An 11,496-nucleotide genomic window follows, 5' to 3' on the forward strand; every position below is an offset into this window, starting at 1 on the left:
GAAACAATCAGAGGCGTAAGCAACCTTAGCAGCGTATTCCGATGGGACGGTGACGGAGATGGGTTCTAGAACTCCTCGACGTCACGAAGGAGCTCTAGGTTGCGTAGCAACCGCATGGCTCTTGCAGGGATTCCGGAGACTCCTCCGTTCTCACGGGGAGCTCTAGAATGGGACAGATCGCCCTTAAGTCCGGCTACATGTCTTGCTGGTCGGCCGGTGTCGCTTTGGGGATCCTAGTCCTGTTGCTGTGCGATGGCCCCGGTACGGAGAAGGGTGCTATCGAGGGGCTCCGCTGCAGCCGGGTGTCTCCACGAGGATGTGATGGTAGCACATCAGAGCTGCAGTCGCTTGTGAAAACAGCCAAGGGCACGGTCTCCTAAACGGTTGCCTGTTATACGAGTTTATTAATTCAATTAACATTCGAATCTGCCCACAAAAACGGATGGAATCGCCTCGCAGGCAGCTCAAAAACACAATATTCTGGACCGAAATGGCTCCTTGCATGGAGCTAGAAAGCTGGAGTGAAGTTCAATTTGAGACTTCTGAAACCGATTTTGTATATTGCTATCATCCGGAGGTCTACCAAATGGTGTCATGAGCAAGATCCTGGCTGCTGGCATGGGTGGACTGTGCAGAAGCACATTGTACAAAGGTGGCAGTGGGAACAGGATTGGCACCCCATGGAAAAGGGTGGTTCAGCAGGCAGAATTACCTGTTCCACCCCACAAACCATACACTGGAATAAACTACATACACAAATGAAAATGTAACAATAACTACATCAACAAATTAATATATAATTAATAATTCAACATCTAAGTTACTGCAGCTAGGGATTTTAACACAGAACTCTAAAACTGGCCAGAGGCAGCCAATAATGCAATCCTAACTATGTGTTCCCAGAAGGAAGTCCTGTTTAATTTACTAGGGATTCCTCTTGGGTATGGTGTTAAGATTGCTACCTACCTTTCAGGTGAGGAACACTGAGGCTGAGAGATAAGTGATTACTACAAAGTCTGCAATGGCAGATATATATCAGTTTTACTTGCTGTTGTGGAAATATTCTTTGTCATCCCAGGATTTGCTAGTATATCCCAATTTAACTTCTGACTCTCCCTGGTCAAAACACGGGAGCTCTGGGGTGGGTTTCAGACCACACAATGTACCATGAAGCTGGGAACTACCGCTTTATGAACACACAAATCCAGCAGACAAGTCTGTAATGATACTTTCCAAAGGAGGCATCATGCTGAAGTCTTTGCTCCTTTTCAGGCTGTGGACTTCACCTTGAGTTGTCTGACAATGGAACTCCTGCAGGACTGGCACGTGTTAGAAAGACAGCTGGAGAGATGGGTGAGAATGTAATAAAGTTCAGTTCCATTTTGCTGGCACTGCGCTAAATAAAATAAGCAATAAACGGGGACATCATCTGATCAGCTTGATCCACTGTGGCCTTGTTTCATCCATCTTCAGTAGCCATCTGATCTGTGCCTTGAATCCATGGCCTTGGCACTGCACTCTGGCCACCTGAGCTAGCCAAGCAATAGATGATCATTAGATGATTTGTGCCCATTGACACAAAGCCCAACCAAGAACCTTGTTTTCCCATTGCCCTGTCACCAATGCCAAATTGATTCTTCTGATTTATTTATTATTTATTAAATTTAAACCCTGTCTTTCCTCTAAAAAGCCCAAGCCAGAGTACACAGCTCTTCCACATTCCATTTTATCTTCACGGCAACCCTATGAGGTAGATTAGGCTGAGAGGTAGTGACTGGCTCTAGGGAGCTTCATGGCCAAGGGAGGATTTGAACCCTGGTCTTCCTGGTTCTAGGCAGACATGCTAACCACTATACCTGCCTATTTTTTCAGACATCATCTTTGTTCACGTTGGTGCCAAGGAATTCACTATCCCCTGCAAGTCTTCAGAGATGGATGTTGTGATTGGTATGAATCCCACTTACAACTGGAGCCTGGAAAACGAAGGTTGGGCCTTATTGCTTGGGACTCCAGGACCTCTCAGTAGATGGCAGGGACAGATGTGTGAGGGAAAGAAAAGGGTGGATTACTTGGGAAAAGGCACCTGTTGGTGTCCCAAGGCTGCCAATGTTTTTTTTCTAGAATGATCAGTAACAGAGATTTTTTTGCACCTCAGACTGATTTGAACATTAGCACCCAAGATAATAATTTCCAAGCATTTTATGTTGAGAATTAGTTTAGTCTTGCCTGTGCCCTCTGTGTCCTTGTGCCTTGGGCAAGAGCCCATGTTGTGTCACTCCTCCCCCTAATGACTGCTACAGAGAGGCCATTATGTGGCTAAAATTGGGGTGAGTGGGGATTGGGCCCTGTGGATTTCATTAAGGAGCCAATCTTTACCTCTTATACCAGTTCAATCACTGTTTGGAATGAGGCTTGAATATGCATGAAAAGGTAACTTGCAAACACATTGATGCATCTGTTAAACTTCCCAGATGTGAAACCAAGTTGACCTGAAACTGTCTGCCCAAATTAAAGAGAGTTTAACAGATTATTCTTCACAACAGGCATATTGGCAAAAACATCAAAACTACTGGAAGTGAAATTGACCCAGAGTTCAGTGCATGGTTCCTATAATAAGAAAATATGGTGTAGAATGTCAGGATTCAAGAAAGGTATTTTGTGTGGACATTCATGGCATAAGGGCAGCAGAAAAAAAATAGACTCTCTCGATGCATCCATGTACCAGGCAGAGATTGGGACAGAGACCAATGAGCCTAGAGCCACATGAAGCTATTGAAGTATTAAAAGACAGGGGGTTTCTCTTGACCTCAGTATTGGTGCCTAAGCTGGTTAAAGCAGAACACTGTTGTTCTTAGGCTGATTCTGCCCTTTACTTTCAGAAACCCACCCCCTCAGTGGTGATGCTTCCCTGACTCTACATGATTTTCATACTGATGACAGTGGACTGTATGTCTGCACAGTCTCCTACACCATGGATGGCCAGCTCCATACTAAGACTTTCTATCATACAGTGGTGGGTGAGTGGAGTCCAGATGTCTTAAAGGGTAGTGAAACAAAAGGGACTGAACTATTTGACTAGATGGGTGATTGGATGGAACCAGGAGGAAGCTAGTGGGGGGGGCGACATATATTGGGAGAAATGTGGGAGAAGTTTTGGCCTGTGGCCAGACTCTGTGGCCAAACATAGGTGGTTTCTCTCTATTCTCCTGAGGATCCACTGTCTTTCTTAGGATCTCGGTGTTTGCAATTTCTTTCCATTTGAACTTCTTCATGGTGGACATGATGTGGAAGATGTGACTTTTGCCATCTTTTGAGCTCCCATTTTTGTAGGGGAAGCTGCCTTCCAGATTCCCCTTCCTCTGCCTTTTTCCCCAGGCTACCACATACGTGCAGAGCTGCACGTCCTACTGCTTTTTCAGTGCAACTCTTGCGATGAGGAATTGACACACGGGTTCCTGAAGACCCTGCAAGAGCATCTGAGTGAGGTGGTGCGCCACCTCCACTGTGAACTTCTGCTTGGCGCCATCAGCTGCTTCCCCACCATAGAGAAACCGTTGGATGAGTTCAACTTCCAGGTAGAGCTTGAAGGTCAGAGCCAAGAAATTCAGGGTGTTTCTAGAGGATGGCAGAGGAAGTCAGGATGCTGGGTTCAGTCACAGTTTGGGGAGGAAGTGAAGTTTGGAGCAGGAGAGGCTTGTGCAGAAAGGCAGGATTTCACCAGCTAGGACTGCCTACTGAAAACACCAGAAGTAAGTGTAGCCTCAGTGTGCGTCTTTGCTGAGAACAGACAGATTTTGGGTAAAGGTACATTCCTTTGGATTGGCCGGAGGGACATTTCTTAAGCAGCAAGGGTGGCAATGGATATGTATCATGATCTGGAGGGTTGCGCTAAGTTGAATTAACATAATTTACTTAACTGCATTCACACAAGCATCATATAGTGGATCTATTTTGCCATATCCAGGAATGAGGGTTTGGATTCTGTGTGCACTGATGGAAGAGCGAGCCTATGGGCAAAGGGACCGTAACGTATTTGTCATTGTTTTCTAGTATCTCCTTTTGGGAAGGGCTGGGATAAGTTCTGCTCCCCCAAGGCTGATGCACTGGAATTTGATTGTTATAATGGAGCTGTCTTGAACAATCTGCAGCAGGTACGTCACCAAATCTCATCTCTCCCCTACCAGGAAATAAGTTTGCTTGGGTTTTGTACCTACATATGTTGTTGAGCTGCAAAGGGCAACCATATCTTTAATCTTCTGGAACAAGACTAATGTGCATCGCTGCACATGGAATGGCTGGGGCTATTTACTTTGAGGCAATAAAAGCAAGAACCCCATAGTTATGCATATGTTGAAGAAAGGATGGGTGCTTGCATTCTAGGCATTTACTATGGAATTACCACATTTTTTTCACTCACTCTTGTGATGACCCTGTCATCAGATATCCTTCTCTGTTTCCCCTGCACTCCTGTTTTCCTTCCCTTTTCAGAAAAAAAGATCAATAACAAAAAGCAGACTTCCCAGTCTTCCTTCCCCCCACTCTTGAACCACCCTATGCATCTCCCTACAGGCCGAGGAAGCAATAACCATATTCATGAAGAACAACAAACGTTTCCCCTTGGGAGAGTCGGCCACCTCCCGCACCTCCTTCGTCAACACCTTTCTCAACTTTCTGGAGGGTGGAACATGCCTGGAAGGTTATGGACAGACCCAGGAGCTACAGGCACGCTGTCCCGACTGCTGTAGTGAGTGGAGCAGGTGATCCATGAGCTGCTGCCTCATCCCTCCTCAGACACTGCCTCTGGTCCCATAGGCTGCAGTGTTTCTTCACGCCACTGGGAAGCCTCTCGCCACATTTGTTCTTAGCTGTCATCCCAGCCTTTGCAAAATTCCAGATGTTTTGGAATACAACTCCCACCAGCCCCAAAACATCTGGAGAGCACTGGGTTTGTAATGGCTCTGTTCTCTCTATCCTCCCTTCCTCTAGAGCAGTGTTTCCCAACCTTGGGTCTCCAGCTGTTTTTTGGACTACAACTCCCATCATCCCTAGCTAGCAAGACCAGTGGTCAGGGATGATGGGAACTGTTGTCTGAAAACAGTTGGAGACCCAAGGTTGGGAAACACTGTTCTAGAGTTTCACTATAGCTCTGCCAGGTGCCCTTGGGCTATGTACACTTTAGTTTTCATCCCTCATGGAGCTATATTTCTCAGCATCCTTAACAAACTACAGTTCCCAGTTTTTTGGGGGAAGTCACATGCTTTAAATGCTTGGTGTGTACACAGCCCTTTGATCTGATCTGCAATTCCATCCAGTCAGAGCTATGTTGTCCACCTTTGCGCTAAGCATGACTCCCTTGACTCCAGGAAGAGAACCCTCTCCACAACTCCTTTGAGGAGCATGGCTTGAAGACGATGCCCCTTGGGTAGGTCTCACACGGTATGCGGCCAGCTTTGAAGCCTCTGTCTTCCTAAGTCTTCCCACCCCTCCAGCTTAGCTGATGGAGGAATGAAACCTGTGTGATGTCTGTATTTCAGGCTCTGCTCCTTTCACTCCCCCCTCCATGCCTTTATCTGCCATTTTGTTTGACAGCCGTGTGCCCTCCTGGAACATATAGTGTGACTGCAGCTGGAAATTGTGTTCCCTGCCCAAACGGAACATACAGCCTGCGCTATGGGGCAACTGTGTGCATTCGGTGCTACCACAACGGGTCAACCTTGCATCCTGCTGCCAGAACAGCTGCGGAATGCATGAACCCAGAAGGTATGTATCAGGTGGGAGACATGAGGAAGGGCTTTGTGAGAGAGCTCTCTGGACTTTCCAGCACTGGTTCTTGGACTTGGCATATTGAGAGACAAGCTAGACACAACGTGAAATATGTTCAATTTAAGGGCAGGTATTAAAAAATGCACGTAACATCAGCTGTGTGGCTGGGGCTGATAATTATCATGATTGTAGGGGGGTGAAGAGGGGGATTTTTTTAACTCTTTCCTTGCCGCACTCCTGAGAAAAATCCCTCCTCTGAAGTTGGTATTTGTATTGGGAAGATTTGCCCCAATGGGGAATTTCCTCCCAATGGAAATATTAGCTCCAGAGGAGGGATTTACTTCAGTCTTGGATGCTGGACTTGAATTAGTTTCCTTGGTTCTGTGTTTTATTTAAAAGGTGGTCCCTCACCTGAGTAACAGACAGAGTGGCATAGAAGTAAATTCTTACCACAACACTCACAACAGGAGAGTTAAATTTCACCTCCTGTGGTCGTTTAATTATCCATCTCCCCTAAGGTGATGCTCTGTATACTTAATGCCCCCTCAAACCTATATGTTAAATCCAAAGACAGATTTAACTTCAGATGGCTATGTTCCACCTCCACTGTTGGAGGCAGTATGCCTCTGAATACCAGTTACTCAGAAACACAGGTGAGTACTGTTGCACTCATGTCCTGCCTGCAGGCTTCCTGCAGACCTCAGTGAGAACAAGATGCTGAAGGAGTGTGGTCCTTTGGCCTGATCTAGCTAGGCTTTTCTTGTGTTCTTAGGTACCTAAGAAACAGCACTCCTAGACTGCAACCATATATATGAGCATCTAGTGAGGGAACCGTTCTGCGCATGTGTGAATTTGGTCCAAACATTGTTTGCTTATACTGGCTGCATATATATCCCTTTGGCCTTTCTTTCCACTGTGATACCAAAGCTCACCTCCCATTTAACTTTTGACTTCCTGAAATTAATAGAGGCAGGTGCTGCTGCTGCTGGATAGGCAGCTTGGCTCTGGGTGCTGAGGAGAACTGGCACTCTTGAGTGATCTGTGTCTCTTTCCACGCAGTCCCTCCAACACATGGGTTTCCTGCTCTGTTGGTGACCTTTGTCGTCCTGCTGCTTAGTTGCCTCTGTATCATTGTGCTGTGAGTTCTGTGTTTTTCCTGTCTAAGCCTACTTCTGTAAAATTTGGTGGGCCATAGAGATGTGCAGGTGGTCATTAAGTGAGGGCAGGGTCCCAAGAGATCCCAAGAAATGACAGTGGGGGTGGGTGTGCCCAGGGAGTGTCTCCACTACTGGATCATATATTTGCACCACCAGTTCTCTACTTTCCTGGCGTCTGGGACTAGAGTGCACCAAACAGGTATTGCTTTCATTCCACCTTAGCCCTTCCTATGAATACAGCCCCCTTGCATAGTTTCCCCACATGCCTTTCTACAATTTGATTATCACTTTTTTCAGTAACCACCACCTGATCCTGGCCAGGATACCCCAACCAGCATATCTCCATGCCCAGCACACCCTTTTTAAAGGGGGCACTTGCCCTGGGTATCCACAGAGCCCAGGAACAGAGTTCCTGGCAAGGGGGATATTACTGCTTTCTTATGCACCTTGGCTTCCATATTCCTTATATGTGTCCCTCCCTGTATTTTGCTCATGGGGTTCTGGGCAACCGGAGCTGTATGGGAGGGGTGCCTACTAAGATCCACATGCCTTATGGTAATAAAGATTCCCTGTCCCCGTGCAGCTGCTGCTGGTGCTTCCGCCGTAGCAGGAAGAAGAAACACGATTCTTTTCCTAAAGGCGATGGCGAGACCAAGCAGGAAAAAGAAATCACAGTCCTTGCTGTTCCGGACTCCCCAAAAGATGACTCTCCCCTGTTGCCTTCTCTCACTTTGGAGAACCCTGACAAGGATGACTCTCCCCTGTTGCCTTCTCTCACTTTGGAGAATGCTGAAAAAGATGACTCTCCCTTGTTGCCTTCTCCCACTTTGGAGAATCCTGACCAAGAAGAAGGGGTCATGTTTCCAACTCCTTCCAATCCAGAGGAAGAGCCAGGTGGGGCTGTTTTGCCACCCCCTTTAGAGCTAGAAGAGCAGCCTGTTATTGAAAATGTTGTGTTCCCATCATCCTCGCCTGTCTCAGATTTTGAAAGTACATAATTCCCAGTAAATTCATGTCCAACAAACCAACCTGCTTCACATGTTCTTAAAGGTTGCTCGTTCCCTTGCTCAAGGTCTGGGCCCTGCAAGGCCTCCTATTTTCTTGAGTTGGGTTCTACATCTAGAAGATCATGGAAGAACTGAAAACTTCTTCATCACTAGCCATAATGCACTGCACCTCAGTCCCCTAACAAAACCAATGTTGGAAGTGAGCGGCCTGAAAGGAATCTGAGCTAATCTTTAATTTCTAGAGGGCATGGAGGGTTATGCTCAGACTGGGCAAGCAGCTGCAGTGAAGGGGCTGAAGGCTGTAACCTAACAGTGCCACAAACGAAGCAGCAAATGCTGCAGTGATTGTTTTGTGGTTCTGGCTATCACCCAACCGAGAAGATGTCAATATGTGGTGGCTGCACTGTGGGCTGACCTTTACAAATGGAAGTTGAAAAACCAAGCCAGTCCATTTTGACTGAAACGTCAAAAGCAGCAGACACAAACTCCTCCCCTCCTAGCTACCAAAGGCCTGAACAGATGCATGACTCCTTTGTTATTTATGGAGGTGAATTTGGAGACAATTCAAAAGCCTCAGGGCCGCTACTAAGAAGGCCCTGCTCCATCCCACGACAGTCCTGTTGAGCATATGATAACCGGGTGGGGGGGCAGGCAGGGGGCTTTCCTGATCATCTTAATAGGTGAGGGAGCTCATATGTGGAAGAGCACTCTCTGAAATATTTTAGAGCCTTTCCCTTGTCATTCCCTCCTATAGTTAAATAACAGATTTAGGATCGGGGATTGCCTGGCTACAGGGACAGCAGCCGTGCAGGCTCCAGGGCTACCTTAACAGGCTCCTAAACAATGACTCTTGGTTCTAACGTTTACAACTGTTCAACTGTGTGGTGGCATTTCTACGTCTTATAAGAACATTTCAGAGTGCCCACAAGTTTTCAGATATTTAGAGCTCCCATGGAATGGGTAAATTGGCTTAAATTCAAATACATCTACTTAACGCAATCTGATTAAGCAGATGTCAAGTCAATTCATTTTCTGTGGGTCACACGCAGAAGAAATCTGTTGCAATGCAAAATACAAAACAAAAGCAAAGCCTGAAAATTGCTGCTGTTTTTCTAATGTTTTGTGAGGGGCCTGATTTCCCAGAGCCTTGCAACCCCAACTCTAGGTATCTCCTCCCCACTTGTATTCCTTAGCAAATACCTGTTATCATTCTAGCTCCCCTGTTACTAGTTTCCATTATGATCTGGGCATGCTCTCTGGGCTCATCCCTTGGTTTTCGTATTTGTTCAGCATAAACAAAGCAGTTCCGTTTTGTATTGGTTGATATAAAACATAATCTCAGATCAGAGGAGTTCAAAACCTTGCACATTATGTACTGTGACGTATGTGAGTTTAGCCGAGGTACAGGGGTGTAGGAAGGGAGGGACGCAGGGGGCAGGCCACCCCAGGTTCCACTCTGGGAGGGGTGACAAGATGGCCCCTGCCTCCCCCCAGCTGTAGAGCGGCTGAGGGTGCGCGCTTGCACAACGTCTGTAAGGCTGCCGCTCTCGCGTGCCATCTGTACGGCCGGCCGTACGGGATGCTGCTCGTGGGGCAGCCTGTACGGTCGCCATGCAAGCGGCATTACGTACGGACTGGGCACGCGCAGGATGCCACACATGCGCAGTCCATAGGGCTGTGCTGCCCCGGGTGCCGGAGAGGGTTCCTCCGCCACTGCCGAGGTAATCAATTTCAGGCACCAGCAAAGCAAAACAAGAGAAAATGCGAAACCTCAAGATACTGTACTCCTCATCAGGTGACATGAACACATCTTCAGGTGAATGCATCAAGCAATCTGAAATGCTACTTGACTGAATGATACTTGGCATTAATGGTGCACACACTCCAGGCAGTTAAGGCGTTACCCAACACAACTCCACTGGGTGCTTACAAACGAGAAAAGTCACGTTAAAGGTAGACATGTACACGTGAACTGGAGTTTTAAGAGTACTCTTTTTACACTTGTATCATCACTAACCAGAAAGCTCAAAAGTGTGCCCCAGAGGTGTTTTTTTTTTGTGGGGCTCACTGTCTAATCCAGAAATTATCCTCAGGGCACCTTGCAGGTCTCCTGCTCCTTTGACCTTTTGTTGGCAACAGTAATTTTTATTTTTATTTTTTATGGCAACAATAAATTGAAGCACATTTCTCCCCTTCCCCCCAAATGAATCCTGGGAACTGTAGTTCAAGGGTGCTACGAATTGTAGCTCTGTGAGGCGTAAGCTAAGATTTCTAGAATTCTTTGGAGGAAGTAATTTGGGGTTGGGAATCCTGGAGGTAAAAAAAACTACTGGAGGAGGGGGGTAATAAATGGCCCACAGGTTTCCATCCCTGCCTTAGATAATTTGAAAATGAAATGAAAGCAATTGTGCAATCCATTGTGGTAAGAGATTATTAATTTAAAACATATTAATGTTTCAAAGCAAGGACTCATTAGTGCTTTCCATTAGGGAGTAAGTTAAAGAATAATAATCCATGCCATCAACATCAAGCTAACACAAGTCAGTTCTGTTTTCTAAAGGCTGGTGCAAAAGATCTGTCTTGTGGCCACGATGGACAGTGGGGGAGACTCACAACGTGACAGCCCCAATGCTTATAAGCTGTACATCTGAAAGATATGCTTGGCTTGGCTGGGGAGCAATCACTTCAGAGAGGCTGCTTTCAATGTTACACCCACGACAAATGTAAACTGCTCTTTCCTTTAGTGTGGGTTGAATAAAGTCAATTTCAGACTTACTATAGCTTGGGAAGACGGCTGTCTCTTGAGTGCTAAGGTGTCCCAATGGGTCTGCCCACCTGGTTCCAAATTCTACATCAAAATGGCCCTGGAGTGGCATAGCCCCAAAAGCAGGTAATTGTGCTTCAAGCCCAAGTGGATGCACGCAGGTAAGGCAGCAGTGACATCTTGTGGCTGTGACCCTTCAAGTCTAACCATGGTTTGTTTGGTACATAGTTCACTGTGGAAGATTGCCCTTTGTGAACGGAATGGATAAAGTTAATTCTGTTGTCTCTCCATACGCAGGACAACAACAGTGTCAGGGCTGACAGCGCCTGTTTTCCGCTGCAAAATGCAGATTGGCATTGCAGAGACAGCAGTGCATATGTGTTGTACGTAGGCAGTATTAATGGAAGTTTGTCTGCCTGAAGACATTGCTTCAACAACAGGACTCAAATCCTTCTCATAGGAAGCCTATGGACTCCATACAAGACTCTTACCCATTCATTTATTTATTTACAGCTGTTTCTTGTGCATGTGTGTGTGCATAACAGGCATAACACACACACACACACACACACACACACACACTGCTCATATCTTGCTTGGCAAGGGGTTGGACTGGATGGCCCTTGTGGTCTCTTCCAACTCTATGATTCTATCTCTCCTTGCAGCATAAGCTTATCAACAGAGCCTCCCTTTGCAGGAGTAGTCTACCCCTCCAACAACATGTTTCATTCCTATCAGTTTCCTTACTGCTGTTCACATGTAGACACAGGCAGAGACAAAGCAGGAGCTGTGCTGTATTCTTCTA

The 11,496-nt window shown here is 46.5% G+C and overlaps 1 protein-coding gene across 2 annotated transcripts; it reads left to right on the forward strand.

Annotated features, from left to right (window-relative positions):
* Positions 1-37: 37 nt before the first annotated feature.
* LOC117048507 (zona pellucida-binding protein 2-like) lies at positions 38-7,945 on the forward strand. 2 transcript variants are annotated; one of them, XM_033152431.1, is made up of 11 exons: positions 38-261; positions 1,273-1,353; positions 1,873-1,986; positions 2,880-3,017; positions 3,376-3,588; positions 4,051-4,151; positions 4,570-4,744; positions 5,590-5,760; positions 6,823-6,901; positions 7,504-7,621; positions 7,670-7,945. In XM_033152431.1, the coding sequence occupies exons 1-11, from the start codon at positions 168-170 to the stop codon at positions 7,916-7,918; spliced, it is 1,533 nt and encodes a 510-aa protein (XP_033008322.1). In that variant the 5' UTR covers positions 38-167; the 3' UTR covers positions 7,919-7,945. The 2 variants fall into 2 exon arrangements, with proteins under 2 accessions (XP_033008322.1, XP_033008321.1); XM_033152430.1 differs by having other exon boundaries at positions 7,504-7,945.
* The last annotated feature ends 3,551 nt before the right edge of the window (positions 7,946-11,496 follow it).

This window comes from Lacerta agilis, chromosome 6 (assembly GCF_009819535.1).
Source record: "Lacerta agilis isolate rLacAgi1 chromosome 6, rLacAgi1.pri, whole genome shotgun sequence".
NCBI classification, from domain to species: domain Eukaryota; kingdom Metazoa; phylum Chordata; class Lepidosauria; order Squamata; family Lacertidae; genus Lacerta; species Lacerta agilis.